The sequence below is a fragment of the Odocoileus virginianus genome, chromosome 13, assembly GCF_023699985.2.
Source record: "Odocoileus virginianus isolate 20LAN1187 ecotype Illinois chromosome 13, Ovbor_1.2, whole genome shotgun sequence".
Classification (NCBI taxonomy): Eukaryota; Metazoa; Chordata; class Mammalia; order Artiodactyla; family Cervidae; genus Odocoileus; species Odocoileus virginianus.
In genome coordinates, this window is record NC_069686.1 from 43,547,917 (window position 1) to 43,572,121 (window position 24,205).

The 24,205-nt window shown below is 39.4% G+C and overlaps 1 protein-coding gene across 1 annotated transcript in view; it reads right to left on the bottom strand.

The window, feature by feature from the left end:
* The window catches only part of ARHGAP15 (Rho GTPase activating protein 15), a 677,082-nt gene that overhangs the window by 47,867 nt on the left and 605,010 nt on the right, over window positions 1-24,205 (bottom strand). Inside the window, exon 13 of the mRNA XM_070476258.1 lies at window positions 12,376-12,481. Coding sequence (XP_070332359.1) covers window positions 12,376-12,481 — 106 coding nt within the window. The remainder of the gene's footprint in view (window positions 1-12,375; window positions 12,482-24,205) is intronic.

Genomic DNA, 24,205 nt, shown 5'->3' on the forward strand with positions numbered 1-24,205 from the left:
AAAGCTTTGAAAGTGAAGACAGTTCTCAGAGAGGAGTATAGGAACAAGAACTTGAGGAGGAGGTGGATATTGGGAGAAAAGGCAGAACAAAAGGAAGGGGAAAATGTCAGTGTAAAGAGCCTGGTTTAAAAGAATGTATGACAGAGGAGAAGAAATTGCTAGAAGTGAGAAAAAGTTTATAGAAGGCAGTATTTCATATAAAGCTTCTAAGTTCTGAAGGTATTTCCAACTTCCTTTGTGCACATGAAAACAAATTAACCTGAAGAAAAACTATAGACCACAAAATATTATTGAGACAGAGATTTAAAAAGCCTTAAAAATCCTAATATTAAAATTTGAGCTCTGCTGTTTTATAGATGATTTCAAAGATCTTCCCAATGTCCTGATCTGAATAACTCTTAAATTCATTTCTTTGTCCTCATTTCAGGTGAGCCTGGGTTTTAGTTGCACACCCCTTCAAAGTCAAGTGTGGGTTTAATCTGCCACTGGCCACAGACTAATTATTACTTATGTCTGCGATTTCCTTCTGTCCGTTATTAAAGCCCAGTCTCTTCTCAACGCAGACAGCACAGTTTTGAAATCTGAAATCTTGGATACCAGCTGCACTTTTTCTTGCATGAGGCAAAACCCCCAGCAACATGGAAATGTGCAGCTACCCCGTGTTAACTATTCCTGGATGTCACCCTGCAACTCTAATTTCTGCTTTCTCTTCTGCATTCTGGGTGCCGCTGCCGGACTTGTCAGCACCTTGTCACAGCTCCCTGGTGCGTGGGCTACCATTGGACTCCGTGTTCTTAACAATTATCCATAAAAAAACCCCACAGAATCCTTCACCAGGGAAAAAATGTATTTACATTAACAGGTAAAAGAAAAAAAAAGAGAGAAAATTTCAGTGTCCTGAGGCGGCAGCTATTTGCAAATGCTGACCTGTTGTCTTCGCTTCTGCAGTCCTGAGATGCTCTTCTGTTTGTGGTGTGACAAGGATGTGGGGGAGCCGATATGATTTAACTAAATAATACACAAATGCCAGGAATACTTTCATATCTTGTGTACAGACCAGAATAAATTACTCCGATGGAATGTTTTGTTTTTCTTTTCAGGGAACATCCTCCCCCCACACCCCACCCCCCAGTTTACAAGGAACTACGCTGGTTAAGAAATATTATTTAAAGTAACCTATTTTAGTGTAGGACTAAATGGCTGAAGATTTCACTCGGGTTCAAAAGACAGAAGCCTGGAGAGGAAGTTGACAGGCCGACAGCAGTGAGAAATTAGTCTTGTCCTGGAATTCTTATGGGCAGCGGGGAGAAAAATAAGTCCAGTAAGGAATGAAAATGAGGGAGCCAGTTCTCAGAACTAAAGGTGAACCAAAAGGAATTGGCAGCTGCCTGGACATGCCAGCCAGAGAGGCCATGGTATCTGATACACGTGACAGACCAAAAGACAACTGCAAAGCTCCCCAAACGACTTGCCTGAAGGGCTTGCCAGGAAGCCAGATGCTGCTTCTGGAAGAGTATCTTCCGTGGTTGGGCATCTGGGTTCAGTGCTTTCCATTTAAGGAGGAGAAAGAAGGTGGTAAAAGACAGCTCCATCACCACCTTTTTAAAAAAATATGTTCTTTCTACTTCTTTCTGCTTGTTTTTAAAAAGGACCCCTGGAGATAAAACTTCCCAGTGTTTCTTAGGTAGAAAGCAATGTGTTAGAGGGAGAGACTGAAGCACAGACACCAAGGAAACCCCTATTTAAATCTGTCACTCCACTAAATAATTTGGTAATTTTATTTAAAAGGTTGGGGTTGTAGCTGATGTGCAAAAACAGGTTATTTGAGTGATGGGCCTGTGCCTTTATCACAGTTGGCTGGTCTTTCTCCCTTTTTCTTCCCTGGAAACAATCGCATATTGGTGTTGGCAAGGAAGCAGAGTGTGGTCTAGTGGACTGGAAATCAGGTGACTTGAGGTCTGGTTGATTTTTTTCCCCCTTCTACTTTGAAGTTATGTGTCTCTACTCCATAAAACAGGGGAACTGAATTTCTTTATATACTTATAAGCAGAGGTCAAGCTTTGGTAATCACAATTTTTTCTCCTCACCTGATGCTAAATAATTCAAGGTAATAGGAAGTCAATATTGGATCTGGAAAAAAAGATGGACAGGAAAGTTTGGTGATATGACAGGAGACAAGAGAGACAGAGATTCTTTAATTGAGTAGTGAGAGTACTGACAGGAGGAAAAAAATCTAAGTTTTGAAATTCCAAGATCTGTTACAAATCTGAGATAATCAAGCAATTAGAAGAACTGGCAATCCCACTCTGGGCTGTAGTGATTGATTTAAAAGGCTCCAACACTGGTGGGTTGTCACAGAGTCCCTGACCAAGACTTAGCAAAGTCAGCTTTGTTGAGCACCCATTGATCATTATACTCCGGAACTCCTAACATGATGCATGTTAATAGTGCCTCTTTTCTAATTAGAACTGGTCTTCTCTTCATCATGATGAAAAGATAAACATAAGGTGAGGAGACAGAAACTTGAGAAAAACAACTCACTTAACAATATCCTCGAAATGGAATATTCCCTGGTCCTAGTCTATAATAGGTTTCTAAGATTCCAGGCTTAAGAAGTTGATCTTAATTGGAACCATCAATGACTTTTCAATGATCATCTTGTCTTCAATGAGGTCATGTGATTTTCAACAAAAATCGCTGAGTATCCACAATGTGTGGGACACTGTAGTAGGCTCTTGGGATGTCACAAGAATCAAAATGATACAAATTCCTGCCCTCCTGAAGCCCATGTGCTAATGGTAGAAGGAACCAGGTCATAATTTCCAATTTTACCAATGTTTCCAAGAACTCACTATACTATAGAACAGTTTTTTTTCTTCTGGATTATTATATATTCATTCCTGTGATTTTTCAAGAGCCAAAGGATGAATGTTAGAAAAGGAGATCATCATTACTAGATGGAGAAGGCAATGGCACCCCACTCCAGTACTCTTGCCTGGAAAATCCCATGGATGGAGGAGCCTGGTAGGCTGCAGTCCATGGGGTCGCTGAGTCGGACACGACTGAGCAACTTCCCTTTCACTTTTCACTTTCATGCATTGGAGAAGGAAATGGCAACCCACTCCAGTGTTCTTGCCTGGAGAATCCCAGGGACGGCGGAGCCTGGTGGGCTGCCGTCTATGGGGTCGCGTAGAGTCGGACACGACTGAAGCGACTTAGTAGAAGCAGCAGCAGCATTACTAGAATTTCTGCCCAATGTACCATTACCATGAGAAATTTCTAGGTCCCTTTTGTGAAAGCAATAGTTTTAACCACAAAGTAAAATACCTCTGCTCCATCAAGTTGTTTTTCTATCACCAGGCATACTATTCTCAGATTCCTTTCCCAGTACCTCTTCCTCTGGCCACTTCTTCAATAGGGACACCCCCAGGAGTCTTTCCGCAGCTCTCTTCTAGGTTCACACCTTCCCTTGGCTTTATTCATGACCTCACCCAACGCTATCTTTAAACCGGACTACCAGATTCATACCTAGATCCCAATCAGCTTTCCTGCATTCCAACATAGATTTCTTATTCTTTAATAGAATATAGACTATGACCAAATCACATCATGTCCGAAAGATTTCATCTTCTTTCATGTCTCCAATTGTCTTCTTTTGCTCTGTTTGAGTGAAGGGTTTCACCATTTAGCTAGTTCCTGGGTGCCATCCTGGGATCTTCTTTCCTCTTAGCCTCTTGCATGTACTCACTGAGCATGTTCTATTGAATCTACCTCCTCCATGCCTCTTGTAGCCATCCTTCCCCTCATCCCACCATCACTCCCTTAGTATGGTATCTCAGACTTAGACACCATCTTAACTAGTCCTGCTCTTCTAGTGCTGCCCTCGTACCAGTTATTCTTCACATTTAAAAAGATTGTGATCTTTATAAATACAAGTCAAATCACATCTCTGCCTGCTTCAGATCATTCAGTGATTTACCTAATGTCTATGAATGAATTTCAAACTCCTTAGCAAAGCATATGAGGTTCATCACAATTTAGCTCTAATTTACTACATTCTGGGCTTCTGTCCTATCCCCTCTTTTATGTTTCCTAATTTATCATTCCAGAGGAGTCATCATGTCTTTATCATACTGTAATTCTCCTTCTTCCTGCTGCTTTGTACACAGTCTTCCTTCTGCCTATAGAGGCCTTTGTCTGCCAAAATGACATCCTTAAAGATAGCCCATGTCTTCTCTTCTGGGAGGCATTCTTTGGTTTCTCTTGGCTAAACTTCAGCTCCTGCTTGGTGCTCTCATAGTGTCTTATGATATCACACTGTATTTATTATAACTGTTTACTCATTTGTCAACCCTGGGAAACTATAGGATAAGTGAGGGTAGGAGTCTTCCTGTGTCCTTGGTATTCAGTTGAAAGGTAGGTAAACTTTTCCTGTAAAGGGTTGGATAGTAAGTATTTTTGGCCTTGTGCAACTTGTTACAATGATTTAACTCTTGCCACTGTAGCATGAAAGCAGTCACTGGCAATACATAAACACACAAGTATGTTGTGTTTCCCAATAAAACATGGTTGATAAAAATAGGCAGCAGGCTGGGTGTGGTCCATGGCCATAGCTTGCCAATCTCTGATCTAGACCGGTGCCTGGAATACAGTAGGCACTCATTTAAGACTTCCTGAAGGAATGAGTGGATAGGACTCCACAGTTAACATTTTCAAAGTGTGAATTTACTTGACCTATTTCACAGATAAGCAAAAGGGAGGGTTAGAGGCATTAAAGGTTTTCCTAATATTGTACTTCCCTGATGGTTCACGGGTAAAGAATCTGCCTACAATGCAGAAGACACAAGAGACTTGGGTTCAACCCCTGGATCAGGAAGATCCCCTAGAGTAGGAAATGGCAACCACTCTGGTACTCTTGTCTGTAAAATCCCATGGAAAGAGGGAACAGCAGGCTACAAAGAGTCAGACATGACTGAGTGCCTTATGGTTTCTAAGGGCTCAGGTTGGGATTTGAGCCTTTGTCTTTTGATTCTAAATCCCTGGTTCTTTCCTTTAGGTAAAAGGCCAAGATTCATAGTGAAGAAGGCTGGGGAAGCTTAAAAAAAACTTACCTTTTAGGAGGGAAATACCCCATGATATGGGCCATCACTAACAGTCGAGAAGACAGTGATAAATGGGCAGTAGCCATGTTAAGTTTTGTTTTGTTTTCTATTATTCAGCGGTTAATGTTAACATTCGAATGTTAAATCAAAAGATCTAAAGTCATTTCACTCCCGTCTTAAAAACCTTATCTTCCAAAGCCTTCCTCCAGAACAAGGATCCACCAGTGGAAGGATCACTGAACCTTAGTCCCCCGCTCACAAACCTTATAAATCCCGTGCCAAGATGTCTCCTAAGTAGATGACATTTTAATGATTACTACAGGGAGTTGGGAACTATTGCTTCATCCTCAGGATCAGAGTAATTAATTTTCTTAACTACCAGGCCAAATTCTGCCACGGGAGTCCAGTTGAGAAATTTCAGACCCATAGGAAGTACATTAGCTCTTCAAAGTGATTAGGGTGCCATTTCAAACACATAAGCAAAGGAGCTATTAGGCTTCTGGCTTATTTCAAACAACTTGCAGCCCTTGTTTCTCAGAGGGGAAAAAAAAGAAAGAGAAAAAAGGGAAATAACAATTTGCTCAGGTTCTTTATTTTCCAGTAAAAATACCCATGGCCTGCAAGCCTTTGGATATCAGGTATTGTGGTTGGGTGAGAGACCAAAGTGTACAGAAAAAGGGTGGAGTGCCAAGTAAGGCAGCACAGGAAAACACAGCTTGCTCCAAGGCACAGCAGAACAGAGCTCTCAAAGGCCTGATGGGAGGCAGAACTTCACCAGCCATCACCCTTAACCAGGGAGAGGGGCGAGGACTCACAGGCTTTCCAGTCCATCTCAGGCCATGCCTCCTCCCCACTCCCTCCCCAAATCTCAGGAACACCCACAGTACCATTTTACAGGCTGGTAGATGAATTATTTCCTCAGCATCATTTCCTCATACAACCCCTGTATTTCTAGGTCACCGTCACTGGAGTTCTTCTGACATGCCTTTGGAGAATATTTTCTTTAACATCCATGAAGACCACAGAGAAGCTTTAAATATCGGTTTACTCTCACAAAATAGCCACAGCTCAACAGTTTCACCTTTCAATGAAGCATTCAACTGGCGTGCTTCCATGAGATCTGTCTATTCAGCCATATCATTTTTTCACCTTGGAATTCAAAGAACAGCTGGACGCTTTTCTTAGCCTACTTTACAAAGTGCAAGTCTCCTACAACAATGTTTATTTGCACCTAAAATCTGCAGCAAATATATTCTTCCAAAGCTGTTTTCGAAACTCAGTGAATGACATTATTTTAAGCACCTCTAAATGCTACACATTTCTGAGATATTTTAACTTTCTCTGGACGATGTATATACCTTGTTGGGGATTGAGTGTTCTTTTATATCTTCCCCCCACCCATCCTCAAACATTTGAGATTGTTTTGGCCTCCAAAATGCATGCCACAAAGTAAATCTGGCTAACAAGTTCGATTTAACAGTGAAAAATACTGTTGTATTTATCTTCTAAGTTTTCTGTAATTCTCGTGTATTATTTTTATCCTGGAAATAAAAATGTGAGAAAAGACTTCAGCAATAGCTAAGACAGTTTATTTATAGTAACAGCAGCAGGAATTCTAGAACTTGAAAAGGTCAGCATCAATGGCAGGTGGATATATAGCTGGTAAAATTCTAGGAGTGTTTACACTGGGGATTTGAGGCCAAGGGTAAGGCCCTACTGGCTTCAGATTATCTCACTTACCAGGCTTCCACATGGCCCATGTGCTGTCCTGCCTGGTAGGAAATCCTCACTGTGAGAACCATTCTGATAAGTTAGTCAACAAGGCAAGAGGACTGTCTGTCCCTAGGAAACTGCTATAATAGAAGGCTCTGAACAGGAAGTGAAGGAGGACCTGTGTCTGTCACCAGCGTCCCAGTGACTGCCTAGAAGTCAAGTGGACCAGACTGTCTTATCAGCAAGATACCACTTTGAAGGTGAAAACAGTTGGATTTGAGAACATGGGATAAGATTCCGATCAGGCTGATGGAGAGCTGGTGACAGCACAGAATCGTGCGGGGGAATTCACACAGGGACTGGGCACCACATGGAGATATCAGGTGGTTTGTCAGACATGTAAAAAAGGCAGCCTCACCGGGACAAGGGGAAACTGGCTGAGTCAGGCCAGTATAGGAACTCAGGTTCTGGCAAAAGATTTTGTGGTGAGGTAAAGAATTTTTCTGGAAGTCAGGAAATTTGGCAACCCAGCCTCCACGGCTCTTCCTGTATTTATTTCATTAGGAATTATTTTATGTTTCTCAGATAATAAAAATAATAAATGTTGATGTATAATGCTTATCCAGAACCTACTATGTGCTAGGTACTGTGCAAGATTCTTTCAAAGGATTCTTCTTCTACTCCTCATCACAGAAGTAAGTGTTATTATGAATCCCGTATTGCAGATGAGAAAAAGGAAGCTTAGAGTTAAGTCAGTTCACAGTTACATGTCCAGTAAGCGGCAGCGCCAAGGCTCACATTCACTTCTGCCTAACTTCAAAGCCTATTCTCTTTACCGGCTCTCTTAAACCCCATGTCTCTTTCTATCCCACTGCTAGGAGAGAAGAAGAGACACACACACAAAAAATTCTTTCATGATTCAACAACTCTAAGAAAGAAATATTAACATCTCAGCAAGCAGCTTTACAGTCTTTTCTAAATGCACAACTTTCCCACATATTTACACTTATACTCTCTTTGAGTATATAAAATATTGCATCCCTGAATTTAACTTAATGCAAGGATTTCCCTAATTAAAAAAACAATTAGCTATGAACTACATTTTATTAAGCTGATATGACTACCATGTTCTATATAACTATCCCCTGTCACTGAATGCTTAGGTTGTTTCCAAGTTTCTACTCATGTAAATAGTAAAATTTCATTAGCATAAACTACCTGCCTCCCCCACCATTACTTAGGATAGGTAATGGCATAAGACGGTTGGCTCAAAAGGCAAGAAGATCTGAAAGGCTTTCATTCTTGAGCTATATTACCTTTATGGCTTCCCACCATGCTAGTTGGAACATCCCCACCAGCAGATCTAGAGGGCTTATTTCAACTCACAGCAACAAAACAGAGTTCACTCTATTTCCTTATTCTTCTCTAACCTCATCTTGCTTTTTCCCTGTCTGTATTTCAAAATAGAGAAAAAAGTGCACCCTTCTAAACAGTGTCTTCTTTTGCTTTTTTACTTCTATTGAAGGAACTATTTTTACAATTACTCAACATTGAAACCTCAGACTTATCCCTATGGCTATCTAAATAAGGAGGTTAAAGAAATGAGAGAAACAAAAAGTGAGTGTAATTTTCCTTTGAGAAGTCGCAGGGTTTGGACCATTGCTTTCCATCTGAGATTCATCACTCCAATCTAACTACCTCTCCAAGTGGCTTCTTGGGTTCTTCTTCTATCTCATTCACCCTACACTCTATTGTTAGAGGACTCTTTCATAAACAGGGAGCACATCATGCAAATGTCCAACAGATAAAGACTCAGTGGTTCTCTATTTCTTATATAAACTCTGCCTAGCTCTCAACCTCAAGATACTACCCATCAACAAGCAACACTTATCTTTCTATGTCTGCCTTCCCATTAACTTCATCTCCACTTTGCCTGCCTGCCTTTTCAAAGAAGCAGGTCGAAGGAACATGCATTGGCCACATATTTTTCAGAGATAGAACATGCCATTTATATGATTCAGAGGGTATCACAGGACCTTCCAGTGCTTATCACTGTAATGTCAATTGGCGAAAGTGCCTATTAATAAAGATTTCTGGCTGATGACATTTTGAGATGATAGCGTATTCTGAATTCCTGGTCTCAATCTATCACAGCAGAAGCGCATACTTCACCATGAGTATGCTTGAGAATGAGGACTCTGGACTATGAGACTATTCAGCCTGTGAGGTTGTTATGTAATCTTATGTTTAACACAGGCTTCCCAGGTGATGCAGTGGTAAAGAATCCACTTGCCAATGCAGGGGATGCAGGAGACACAAGAGATGCAGGTTTCATCGCTGGGTCAGGAAGATCCCCTGGAGAAGGAAATGGCAACCCATGCCGGTATTCTTGCCTGGAAAGTTCCATGGACAAGGAGCCTGGTGGGCTACAATTCATGGGGTCATAAAGAGTGGGACACGACTGAGCAACTGAGCATGCAAGCACATGCTTAATATAATCATAACCCTTTAAAAATTCTGGCTTTTGTGAATAGCACCTGCATCCAGCTTCTACTTCAATTGTGGTGCATTAAACTTTCTCAGTTGGGAGTTGCTCTGCTTTCAAGGGAATGTTTAACTCAGAGCTTTGCAAAACTGGACTTCTATTATGCTGGCTATGGAATACGACGTAGGTCAAGTGGAATTTTTGGCACTTCATTGCATTCCCTGACCTTTGCTAAACAAACTTCAAAATATATATATATTTGCAACAATTTGGAATAAACACTACATACAAGTGTTGATGGTAGATTTTCTGAAGAACTACCAAATACATCAAGACTAAGGAAAACATTCTAATGATTCTTTCAAACATGAATACATTTAAATTCTCGTTAAACAATCTTCTTATTTAGTCTTCTCAAGCTTTGATGACATGCCACGATTGGCTGTTTATCAAAAACTTAGCAAGAAATGCTTAACAAGATATAATCATGTGCACACACTTGTGCATAATTAAACCCTGTTTATAAATCATTGCAGGGTGGAATATGGTCACACAACTCAAGAAAGGTGGGTGGCAAGCAAACAACACTTTTCTCTCCATTTGAAATGGAAAACTGTATCACGTGGATACTGTGAAGGTGATATAATAACCCTATCTTAAATCTCTATTAAAAACATCTATTTCCATCTCTACTGAACTGAACGAAAGTTCTAACAAAATTAGGGAATTAATTTAGATATGAGACACGATCAGGCACTAATTGCTAATACTGAGATTGTGTGGAATGATTCTCATCCTTTCAAAGTTTTTAATTGGATAGACTCTCTGCAGTGTGTGTGTGTGTGTGTGTGTGTGTGTGTTTTCAAAGTAGGATTTAGCTGATTCTCAGCTTCTTCATTTTATAGTTGTTCTTTCAGTTGGAAAAACAAAGGCATACTTGAGACTGAGTAATGGATATTTCTCAAGATCTCTGAGACTAGGTATTACATAGCACTAAAGAGTATACTTTTCCATTTGCTTTATGACTTTGTCCAGTTAGAGTTACTGAGATAAGCACTCCAGTATTTACATGCAACTTGAAACTCCTTTCATGGTGTGTCTGGAACCTAAGGGAAAAGAATTAGCATTTGAGGAATGCTTACCTTGTGCCAGAATTTTTATATGCATTATCTTATTTAATTCTCATAACCACAAGATATGGTTGATATTATTTAATATGATTTTATGTGTTTGAGATCATAAAGGGAGTATAAAGTATAGAACAAGAATTTGACTGTAGATCTCTATTTTTTCAAAGCCCAACATCTTTTCACCAAGAAACCACACTGGGTTTCCCACCAAAGCCAGTATGTGGACGTGACATGCAGGGGCATTCTAACAATAAAGGATCTTCTGAACTTTGATACAGCTCCCACTGGTGGGAGTGAAATAAGTAAGGAGGAAATATGATGAATTAGATTGAAATATGTTCCCTGATGTAGTGACCAGTGAAGCAATATAGATTATCCATCCCATGGAATACTATGCCATTGTTAGAAAGAATCAGATACCTGCTTAACGAAATGGGAAGCTGTCCATGAGTTGCAAAATAGTTGCAGAACAATACATGCAGAAAGTATACTCAAATGCAATAAACAAGCACACACAGGTATATTTGCATGTCTTTAGGATTAGGAACAGGTCTGGAAGGGTAGATACAAAGTGTCAGTTATTTCTGCTCAGCAGGCTAAGAGTGACTGGAAGGCAAATTTGATTTATAAGCATGACCGTTGCCTAAATTTTTCACGTATGCAATACCGTGCATTATATTTACAATTAAAAAGTATGTAGTGGGTTAATTGAATAATCTATAGGAATGACTCAACCCAAGGAATGGGTGATTAAAGAGATTTAATCTCACAAAAGCAAAACTGCCTGATCTATCAGGCTTCAACATTACTATATGTATGTGATGAAAGCTAAAACCTCATCACTTATATTGCACTCTGCATTATCTGAAGAAGGTGTTAACACGAGACAAATGAGGAACGATCATGGCAAACTTAAAGTGTCCAAAACATAGCTGTCCAGTCAGTTCTTCCTATTCAACCTCTTCCTTCTCCCAGTTTTACTCATCTAGGTAACACCATCACTTCTCCATTTGCTCTAGACCAAACCCTAAGAGGAACATTTAATTTCTCCTTTCCTTTCTCCACTGCATCCTAACTATCAGCAAATCTGACTTGACCCATCATCGAAATACTTCTTTAAGGCTTCCAGGGAAACTAGCATTACTTTTGCCTGAACTACCAAGGTCTTCTCCATATAGGTCTCCCTGCTTTCACTTTTGGAAATCATTCTCCATCTGTCAGCCAGGGTGATTTTGTATAGAATTCCTCAATTTCACACACTTTATGGTTCATCACTGTATTTATAATGGAATTCCACTTTCTCACTGTGGCCCGCAAGAACCTATGTGGTTTTACACTGGTCCAACATCTATGACCTCAGCTCGACCCCCAGGTCCCTCATTCATGAGGCTCTAGCCAGTTAGGTCTGCTTTATGCTTGTCAAACACACCGAGCTCTGCATGGCCTCTAGGTCTTTTCACTGTCTTTTTTTTCTCTTAGCAGTTTACATAGATGCCACCTTGTCTATTGGCATCAATGTCTTCTAGATGAAGGAACTGGATATCAGAGAGTTTAAGTCACTTATCTGTGGTCATCACTCTTGGTACACGATGGCTCTAGGTTTTGAACTCATGTCTAAATCATTTCAGGCTCCTGCCATCATACTAAAATAACAAAGTAAACCCAGCCCATTCCAGGGCTCTGGCTACAGTTCTGGCAATCAGTCAGCAAACATGTACTTGTTGAAAAGTCAGGAAAAGGAGATTATTTTGAAAGTTCCTTTTGTACGTCTCCTTTCCTACCTCAAGTACATTTCCCAGCTTCTGAAGGAAGACTTAGATCAGCTAGAGGGGGAAATCTGAGACCAAAGCATTCAGAAACTCTTATACTAGAGACTTGAAATTAAATATTAGTCATTTAGGAAATGAGAATATGACAAACACAACCAGAAACTTTTACAACTTACTTAGTTAGGTGTCCAAAGAGGACCTTCATGGTGTCACGATTTGGTGGAGGGAGTTTTTGTACAAGAGACTTTATGGCTTCGATTCTTGTGTTGTTGTCTTGCTTTTCTGAAAAACGAAGTTAAAACAAAACAAAAAAACAGTTAGAAAAGAATACATTTCCTCAGGTGCATGAGGGAATTTTCTAAGAAGAATTGTGGACTAAGTCTTAGCAAATGTATAACATAAAGCTATGATTAACAGCCAAAGGGAATAAATATACTGAAAATCAGCATCATGAAGTTTCTTTATTTTGACTGTGAATAAGATCAAGGGAAAATGAAAGCAGCAACAGTGTGGCTCTGACATGAACTTCTTATTAAGATCAAGTATTGAATCAGTTTTCATAAGTGCTTTACTATTTTGTAAATTGTGGCAGAGTGAATAATGGCCTCCCAAAAATGTCCATGGCCTAATCTCTGGAACTTGAGAATACCTTACCTTCCACATATTATGGATTTAATCCCTAATTAAATTAGTGATTCTGAGGTGGGGGATTATTCTGGATTATCTGGATGGCCCAATGTAATCACAGTGGTGGCTAGGAGGGAAGCAGGAGGATCAGAGTCAGAGAGAGAAGGGGATATGTCAATGAAAGCAAAAGGAGCTATGGCTATGTGATTCTCCTTGGGTCTAGAAGTAAAGATAGCCTCTAAACCCCAGAAAAGCTGAGGAAAGAGCCTCCAGAAGGAACACAGGCCTGCCAGCACCTTGATTTTTGCCCTACAAAACAGACTTCAGACTTCTGGTCTTCAGGAACGTAAGATAATAAGTTTTTACGGTTTGGAGCCACTGGGTTTGTGATAATTTGTCATAGCAGCATTAGAAAACAAACACACAAGGACATACATTCTGATTCAATCACCAATATTCTATTTTTTTGCTTAATTTTGTGGAGGACTGAAGATTTTTTTTATTAGTTCTATGCTATCTTTTCTCCCTAATACATTTCATTTTTGCTGTGAAACAAACAAACAAAAATGCAAATAACTTTGAAAGCATAATGCTTAGTCACATACATTTAAAAAAATAGGAAGTTGTTCCAAACTGAATATCACGTAGATTGTTTTCTTTCGTTTTGTGAGTTTTTGCCTTTCTGGGCATGGATGGCACAATAAGAACTGATTTACTTAGTATGCTAGAGAATTTATCTTACCAGAGTTTTAACAAGGGCCCAGAATTATAATAATTTCTTGAATTTAAGCTCTTTATATAATTGACTCAGATACCTTTCTTTTCCATACTTTACTTCTAACTTCTAGCACAGACCTCCTGATGATTCTAAAGAGGTCACTGCTAGAAAAGATAGTAGATAAGAGAATAATATGTGAGGCACACACCACCCAATATCCATTCTCTTCCTCCTTAGTTAGACCATCCCACTGTTGAGGAGATGGCCATATGCAGCTAAAAGAGATCATTTCCTCCCTTTCTTGGCAGCTGGAGTGACCAGCTGCCACAGTCAGCCCAATGAAACTGTAGTCAGAGTGTCATGTGGGACTTCTGGGGAGGCTGTGTACAGGGGGATAACTTTCTTCGTAGTCTTTTGGCCTTTCTGTTTAGAAAGTAGATGGCTTATAGCTGTGCTATGAGATGATCTTGAGAACTGAAGACATGGAAAGTGGAACACACAGTATAAACAGCTTCTTTCTATCTGTGGAGCCATCAGGCCAGTCCTGAAGAAAGAGTGTAGAAAGTGGCAGCTTTTTTTTTTTTTAATACACTATTCCAAAGGAAACTTTTTCTAAGGAATTACAGGAAAATAACCTGCAGAAGATAGTATTTGGCTAAAGTAGAGCTATTTCAAATACTGAAAGATGATGCTGTGAAAGTGCTGCCCTCAATATGCCAGCAAATTTGGAAAACTCAGCATTGGCCACAGGACTGGAAAAGGTCAGTTTTCATTCCAATCCCAAAGAAAGGCAATGCCAAAGAATGCTCAAACTACCACACAATTGCACTCATCTCACACACTAGTAAAGTGATGCTTAAAATTCTCCAAACCAGGCTTCAGCAATATGTGAACTGTGAACTTCCAGATGTTCAAGCTAGTTTTACAAAAGGCAGAAGAACCAGAGATCAAATTGCCAATATCTGCTAGATCATCAAAAAAGCAAGAGAGTTCCAGAAAAACGTCTATTTCTACTTCATTGGCTATGCCAAAGCCTTTGACTGTGTGGATCACAATAAACTCTGGAAAATTCTGAAAGAGATGGGCATACCAGACCACCTGACCTGCCTCTTGAGAAACCTATATGCAGGTCAGTAAGCAGCAGTTAGAACTGCACATGGAACAACAGACTGGTTCCAAGTAGGAAAAGGCATATGTCACCCTGCTTATTTAACTTATATGCAGAGTACATCATGAGGAACACTGGGCTGGAGGAAGCACAAGCTGGAATCAAGATTGCTGGGAGAAATATCAATAACCTCAGATATGCAGATGACACCACCCTTATGGCAGAAAGTGAAGAAGAACTAAAGAGCCTCTTGATGAAAGTAAAAGAGGAGAGTGAAAAAGTTGGCTTAAAGTTCAACATTCAGAAAACTAAGATAATGGCATCCGGTCCCACCACGTCATGGCATGGGGAAACAGTGGAAACAGTGGCTGACTTTATTTTTCTGGCCTCCAAAATCACTGCAGATGGTGATTGCAGCCATGAAATTAAAAGACGCTTACTCCTTGGAAGGAAAGTTATGACTAACCTAAAGACAGCATATTAAAAAGCAGAGACATTACTTTGTCAACAGAGGTCCATCTAGTCAAGGCTATGGTTTTTCCAGTGGTCATGTATGGATGTGAGAGTTGGACTATAAAGAAAGCTAAGCGCAGAAGAATTGATGCTTTTGAACTGTGGTGTTGGAGAAGACTCTTGAGAGTCCCTTGGACTGCAAAGAGATCCAACCAGTCTATCCTAAAGGAGATCAGTCCTAGGTGTTCACTGGAAGGACTGATGTTGAAGCTGAAACTCCAATATTTTGGTCACCTGACGCAAAGAGCTGACTCATTTGAAAAGACCCTGATGCTGGGAGAGATTGAGGGCAGGAGAAAGGGACAACAGAGGGTGAGATGGTTGGATGGCATCACCGACTCAATGCACATGGGTTTGGGTGGACTCCAGGAGTTGGTGATGGACAGGGAGCCCTGGCGTGCTGCGGTTCATGGGGTCGCAAAGAGTCAGACACGACTGAGCAACTGAACTGAACTGAAAATATGGTGGGGGTAGTCTTACTAGTAGAACTCTGCTTAGAAGTGGTTCTTCTTCCTCTTAAAACCACAAAGGCCTATAAATAATGCTTCCCCCACTCAGAGCTTTCAAAATTGCAGCTATTCTTAGAAGAGTTCCAACATACTATGGATCGGACAACTGCAAATGAAAGAGACAAAGGGAAGAGAAAAAGAGAAAAGGTAGTTGCAACATCATAGCAACAGCAGATCTAATCTTTCTGCCAAAAGGCTAGAAAGCCCCCTTGTAGCTTAAAGACGGTAGGACAATGTGATGCTTCAGGGGACCAGTTGGAGCCTATGGGATACGAGAGACTCAGAAGTAAAACAAGTCAATAAAAATGAGAGCAAAATTGGTACAGTATGTTCAGGACAGAGCACTTAGGGATACTTGGAAACGTTGTATCTAGCCATCTGAAGCTAATTCCACATACACCAGTGATCCTATCCATAAACATACATCGCTTCCCTGGTGGCTCAGTGATAAAGAACCCCTCTGCCAATGCAAGAGATATGGATTCAACCCCTGGGTAGGGAAATCTCCTAGAGAAAGAAACAGCAACCCACTCCAGTATTCTTGTTTGGGAAACCCCATGGACAGAGGAGCCTGGCAGGCTACAGTCCATGGGGTTGCAAAAGAATCAAAATGACTTAGTGATTAAACAACACAGCATACATACATTTATATATTTATGAGATGAGTACATTCTGCATAAAATGGCATGATGCTAGTAGTTTAATTTACCCAAGGATCTTCTGATTCAAGTAATAAAGGTGAAATTGAGAAAGGTGAGGGAGGGAGAGGAGGGGAAAGGAAGAGAGATGACCTTTCTGATTTTATTGAAGACCCTGGCCATGGTAATGATGATTAGTTTAGTGTCAGAGTCTCAAAAAAAAAAAAAAAGGATCCGTTAACATTGAGGTCTATAGAAGTAGCAGCCATGATCTAAGCTTGACAGACAGTAAGTGGAGAGTGGTCTAAATGGCCATATCCAGCAAACCTCAGTTTTAGGGAATATATGACCCAGGCAGAGTAGGTTTAAGAAAGGTTGGGGTTGCTTAATTGGAAATAATTGCAAGGTCACTGCCACGGTATCTGGGCAGGAATTAAAGCTCTACTGTCTTTTTAACCACCAGATAAAAGAATTATGAACCGCCCTAGGCAGAGTCCCTCTTCTATGTTCCATTGCACTTAGGACATTCTATTTATTGATATATAACATTTCAAATGGTATGTTCATGGTGTGAATGCCTGTAGATTTGTCCCATTAAACTGAGAATTTTCCCATAAACTGAGGCAACTCTTATACTGGCATGTAGTGGGTTAAATGGAGTTTCTAGATGGCACTAGAAAATGAGCTTTCTAGGTGGTAAAGAACCTGCCTGCCAATGCAGGAGGCATAATAGATGTGGATTTGATCCCTGGGTGGGGAAGATCCTCTCGAGGAGGGCAGTATTCTTGCCTGGAAAGTCCCATGGACAGAGGACCCTGGTGGGCTACAGTCCATGGGGTGGCAGAATCAGACTCGACTGAAACGACTTAGCAGCAGAAGCAGTGGGTTAATTGAATTAAAAAACTAAAAAAAAAAAAAAAAAGAATTAGTAAACAAAGGAAAGACCTGAACACAGATTGGGACAGACAGACATTGGTTTGAATTCCACAACAGCGTATTAGCAGTCTTGGACAAGTGGTGTGTGTGGTTTGTGTGGTCTTGGATAAGTTTTTTATTTTCTTTGAAAAATGTCAAAGAGGCCAGATTTATGGATTAAACGAGACAATATGTAATGTACCTAACAGTGACTAGCAAAATGTAGGTACTGTGTAAATATTCATCACTCCCTCCCCCCTCCCCCCACTTCTTTTGAGGTCTATGCTAGATATGGTTCACCTTTTATTTTCAGTCACGGGCATACTACCTGGTTATAATGAGCTTCAAAATGTAGTTCCTAATACTTGAACTGAGTTGGTGCCAACTGTTGACAAGACACTTGCTATGGTTGCCTGACATTTCACAGCACACTAAATAATTTGAGAGGCTGGTGATCTGGTTGATGAGCAGCTTAGTTCCATGTAAGAATTTTTATAAAAGTACACGGTTGTTCCATATTTGCTGATAAGAAACATCCTACATGAAGACTACTTAATAGAAGTATTTATCTCTTTCTCTGCTTTCACTCATAATTGAGGAACTGGAAGGAACGGTGGTACGTACGTATCTGTGGTTAAGTTATACTTAAGTCATGGAGGGGATACTGGACAATAGGTTAGAGAGGGCTGAAATATTATCAAAGAGGAGCCATTTATTGTTCTTACAACATAATCAGAAGGAAGGTTTGAAAAGGTTATAGGAAAGCAGTAGCTTCCCCTTCAAATCAATACTGTACCCACTCTTCCATAGCTTGTAAAATCAGGAAATAACACAAACACTTCTAAGTGGAGGAACTTCTAAAAATACAATTGGATACATTAAAATCGAAATGACACCTTTTCAGATCTGGTTTATTGATGTGTCATATTAGGAGCTGGAATCAGCATACATAATACAGGAGTGGTTAATGAGCTAAGATTCAGACACAGCTTACTAAAGATGCGTCAACTGTCTTCAATTGATTCAGTGAGCATCTGAAAGACAGCATTTTCTATTAATATTTCTCCTTCAGCATATGGTTTCTCATTATTGTGAAGTATTGAGAGTTTTGAGAAGACTTTCAGATATCTCTGACTCTTTTACATTATGACTAAAAAGGAGAAAATGAACCTTTTCTACACAGAGAATTAGAGAACCTCTTAGGTAAATGGTATGCTAAGAGACTTATACAAACTCTTGCCAGTAGTAAAATACTCCATGATTTGGGCCTTTTCCACTCACATTTGCTCTTACCTTCATACCCTTCTGATTTACTTTTGTGTATCTACTTTGAGTGAAAGTTGCTCTGTTGTTTCTGACTCTTTGTGATCCCATGGACTATACAATTCATGGATTCTCCAGGCCACAATACTGGAGTGGGTAGCTGTACCCTTCTCCAGGGGAACTTTCCAATCCAGGGATCCAGCCTAGATCTCCCACATTGCAGGCAGATTCTTTATCAGCTGAACCACCAGGGAAGCCCGTCTACTTTAATACTTGCATTTTAGTTCCCACTTAGATTCCAATAGCCTCTCCAGTCTGAGCTGTGAACCCATACTGCATACAAAACTTTTCTGGAGGACTTCATTTTTGTCACCCAATTGCAAAAAATACCTTTGGAAAATATACATGGGATACACATATATACTAAAATAATAAACTGTTTTTTTTCACTAAGGCCTATTCCTCACCCACCTGGCCCCATATTCTCAAATTATACCAAACTCTGTTGTAAATGAGCTTCTTCAAAAACAACTCCAGGCTCCTTAAAGAAGTAACAGCTCCTACATGATGTGATAGCCTTTAATGTTATGATAAGGATGTGGCTTTATAGTTTTCCCTTGATTCATGGTTTTGAGGGCACATTTTAAAAAATATGGTTTATGATGGTTACATTTGCATTTATCTGCATGAAATGTTGCTACTAAAACAAGGACATTTACAGCCAAATGCCTTTTTTGCAGAGATAAGATAAAGTTATACAATGATGGAAAGAGTTCTGTGCAGTGCAAAACCCCAGACCCGATGACCCCTAGACACTTTTCCAGCTTTATCATCTATGCATGTATTATTCTTAACTTATTTATGGTCACAAGTTAAATCATATATCAAAATTAACTCTGCTTTGATATGGAGGTTCACCCAGGGGAATAAAAGACCAGATTCTCCCAGTAAACAACATAGTAGTAGTACTATTCATTCTGTTTATCTGTAATTCTAAAAGGATAACTGTACCCCTTTGTTTTGAGGAGGTCAATATACATCACAGCTGTTCTGCTTCTGAAAGTTATGCTGGAATGTCTAGAGCATCCTGTATGAAAAAAACGGCTGTCGCTTATATGTCAAGGCTATATTTGGAAGACAGCAGTATAACTTCTATTCACTTTCTATTCTTTGTATCATCACCATTTCAGAATTTAGTTACAGACTGTCCTAGCTTGTAGGAGGGATGCTTATCTTCAGAGAACGTTTTATTTATTTATTTATTTTTTTAGTGTACCCTACAACTGGATGCAAATCTTTGAGGACATGCTTTTTAATTATAAAATCCGAGTTGGGTGTTAAAGGATCATCCAATTCATGACAACAATCGCTTGATAAATTTCTTTAAATAACTAACATTTACTTCAGGGAGAAACACTAGGGGGAAAGGGAGAATATTCAATACTTACAAATGGATAAAAATAGACAGATGCTTTAAACTCCTGCTATAAATTAAGAGAAGTGGTGTATCATGAAGGAGTCTGAAAAAATTAGGTTAGAAATCGTGCTGTATAGTACAGTTGGGGCAAGTTGCTTGGACTCTTAATGCTTCCAGTTCCTACTTAAACACAGACACACATACACACACACACACACACACACACACACACACACACAATCCATATACATATATCATACAATTGTATGTAGAATTTTGTTTCAATGTACATAAATGCACATGTTGTAAGTACTACTGAATGTAAGTACGCTTCCCACTAAAATCTTTTTTTTGAATCATCCTATCTGCCCTGACTGTTCATAGTTCAAGGTTATTTTCCAAATCATATGAAGCCATAAATCTTACTCTTTAGTGCTGTTTCCTAAACAGGAATAGTCCATAGTATGTATTGGCTTTGTGAATACTTAGAAAGCAGTCCATTATCAAAGGGAACTTGGTTCTAATTCACAAGTCGATGTGCGTGCGTACGTGCTAAGTCACTTCAGTCGTGTCTGACTCTTTGTGACCCTGTGGATTGTAACCCACCAGGTTCCTCTGTTCGTGGGATTCTCTAGGCAAGAATATTGGAGTGGGTTGCTTTGGTGCAGTCAATCTTAGGATGATAACATTTTCTAAAATTCACCAAACTGAAACTGTCTCTGAAAACAAATTTCCTCAGTTTTGCAGCAATGCCCTTCTTTGTCTGAATCAAAGAGTAAGGTAATGGTGGCAGTCTTCACAGGAAAAGCATGATCGTATTATCCTCCCTAAAATTTCTTGTTTTCAAAGTAATTTTGGAAGTGTCATGGTGGCCAAGTACATTTCTGTAACTTACAAATGATACTAATTCATCCTCAGGCGATACTGTGTGCTGAGAAAATAAAGCTCTGTAGTTTATTTAGTTCTCCTGTGAGAATTTTCTGTAAACTATATTTATCCTTACATATCTGGTTTTACAAGCTTTTTCCTTAAAAAAAAAACCAAAAACCAGGCTTATCATTTTGAGTCATTTGACATCTTTCTAATCATAAACCAGTAATTCTTTTCAAATACTCAAGTTTCTATTTATATTAGCATTATCTTTGTACATTTTCATGAGGGTGGCAATTCTACAAATACTTTTTTAGATTTCAAGTTTTTAATATGTGTCTACCTCTTTTTGTTGGTAGACAAATTAAATTTACTGGGGATTTAAAAAGTCCCACCTGAAAACAACTAGGATCTGTTACACAAGAAAAATGTGAAGGAAGAAATATTTTCTCCTCTCCACTTTTTTGAAGAAGCATATTCAACTTTATCCGTAACTATTCATTTTGAACAAAAGACCTCTCAAGAGGAGATAATGGTTAGTATGGTGAACTGTTTCTCCAGCCAGTTCATCTGTGTTGACTACACCGTGACGCTGAGAACAGGGGAGAGTTCACAAACATTAGAATCCTTTAAGAAATGGGGAATAAAATAATTTTATGATTCAGCTTTCTTTTTGTTAATTGTAAGACTATCGTAAAAGAAGAAAAACAGGCAACATGTGGTAACTTTAGTCAGCATTTCTGAACTGGGAATGATAAACACCTCTGCCTGGCTCTGGTATTTATCAGGACTGAGATATTATTACCACATAGAGTCACAGCATGGTTACTGTTATCATCGGCAAAAAGAGCCAGCTAATCTTAATGGTTTGTAAAGCCGTTACCTGCACTGGTCTGACATTTATCATGATCATTTTACCACATGGGTCCTACATAGCAAAGGTCTTTTATCTGGAAGGGACATCACTATGAATTATTATTTGCAGCTAGGTAGAAAATTGTATGTTGTAGATACCTTTTCTCATTATAAATCACATAGTCACATTTCACCATTCCCCTCAGAAAGCTGCTGAGCCCAGGTTTTTTGCCACAGCTTGCTTTCCTCTCCCTCTCTCTCTTCTTTCTCTTTATAGGTTCCTGAAATTATTAGCCATATTTTTCATTAACATCCTTGATATAATTTTTGAAGAATCACATATGTGGTAGGCAAACATGGACATACTTTCTGAATAGTTAGGGGATTTTCATCCACATTCTATAAAGGGACTGCATAGTACTTCAGAAATTGAAGTTGATAAACTGTCCACATTTCTTTTTTTGCTTATTCTCTCTTCTGTCTTGGGGGCCAGAATTTTCTCTGTTCTTGACCTTGTCAATAGAATATTTACCAGTCGATTAGACAAAATTTCTGATGCCTGGTTTGAAATACTCAAAACATGTATGCCATTTTTTGCCTGAAATACTTTGCTTGGGAATGTGTTCTCATAAGAAGTAAAATATAGTTTACTTTGTTAGATTGTGAGTTTTTTCAAGTTCTGTTCCAGTAAGTTACAAAGAAGCAGCAGGTTCCTCCAACAAATTTGTTTAAAAAGGAGCTTAGGTTCTTTCCCTAACTATCTATGTCCTAAATGACATACATCAATATATAAATATAGAAGAAATAAGGATATTAGAAAGGATGATGTTTTGGAACCATGGGACCAAGACAGTAAAGTGAAATGCATTAATTTGACAATGGAAAATTACAACGAAAAGCCCAACTGTTTACAATGGGGAAGAAATGAACAAATACTCTCTTTTAAAAAGATGGAGACAACTAATCTTCTGAAGGAGATATTTATATATTTCCTTCTTTCTCAAGTGTTCCATTAGGAATAAACAAACCAGAAATTCTGCACTTTTATAATGAAGAGGGAGGAGAATTCTTTGCCATTTTTGCATTTAGGAAGAAATGTGCAAGAAGAATGTGACAATTTAAGCAAATCAAGATTGTTTCAAATGGATCACAAACGGGACTTTGTGGGATATTTTACACTAGCATGCGAAGCAAACAGTAAATTTGAAAGGAGGATTTTCTCAATGGTCTAGTTCTGAAGTGTTTTCCCATCTCTTTGTGTGTTTAAAAGAGGTTTGGATGTGGTGTTTAATATTGCTTCGACTCTTGCAAATGAGTTCTGGAGAAATATCCGTACATGAAGGAAAGCTGATGTGCTGTAATGCTGACAGCAGCTGGGGGGATACGAATGAAGAAACCAGATTGCCAAGTCTGGATTTAGCAAAAATAAACACCTATCATTCCATTAAAAAAACTATACCATTTAAAATGTTTATGGGCATCAATAGCAGACCACTCTCCCTTTGAAAAAACTAATATTTTCCTCAAATAACTCCATTCTTTGAGAGGGAGATAACAACTTGAATTTGACATGCAGTATTTTGTAGTAATCTACAGTAGTTTGCCTATCTTGTTACATTTGATTCCATACTAATTTCTGTATTATTACAAATTTCTTCCAAAGGATACAATTTCTATTTCAGAGATTTGTGAGATGAACTTCCATAAATTGGGGAGCAGGGGGTGGAGTGAAGGATATCATTTGTGAAACCAACCTGTACTTTCACTGCTCAAGAAGGGCTGCATACATTTTTATTAGGTCATCTAAAATTTCATAATAAAGAGGCGGTCTAATATTCTAAAACACTGTCTTACCCGTTGGAAGACTGCACTGATTTAAAACAAACAAACAATCCCTTTTATTTTTTTTGTAAATTTCAGAATGACTCTTTTGTTCTAGCTTACCATCATTCTGCCATCACTGTCCCCCCCCCCCCCAAAACTGTAACCTGGGAGCATTTACCATAATTAGTGAGGGGCTTTGCTGCCTGGGTTTTCTCCTTTTCTGGGGAACTGGGTGAATTGTGGAGTGCTAATGAAATTCGGAGACTCCTAGCAGTGGTTGAGCCAGGCAGAGTGCAGGCAGACGCGCTAAGCTTCCCACTGTGCTGCAGTACAAGCCTCCCTGCTGTTCTGTTTACCATAGTTTTTAATGTCTGTGAAAAAAGTCCTGATGCAACCGAATTAAGTTATGCCCTCGTGTTTATCTAACCCCAACCCACCATCCCACCTCCAGTTTAGCAGATTCTTGTCGCCCCTCTTGCAGAAAGCACCTTCTCAACTTTGCAGCCATCTCGCCACATCAGTTCTTGCCACACGTCCCAGCTGCTTTGCAACCCTGTCCAGAGGACCACACATGATCCATCTAGAAGTTCTGGGAGAACACCACGCACGCCTTACTCTACTTATGCCACCTAATAACAGATATCCTTTTCTCCACTGCATGCCAGTTTTGTCAGAGGTGATGTTAAAGCACCAAATTTAATCATCTGGCATTGACAATACTAGCTTAAACTGCAAATGTAGTTGGTAAA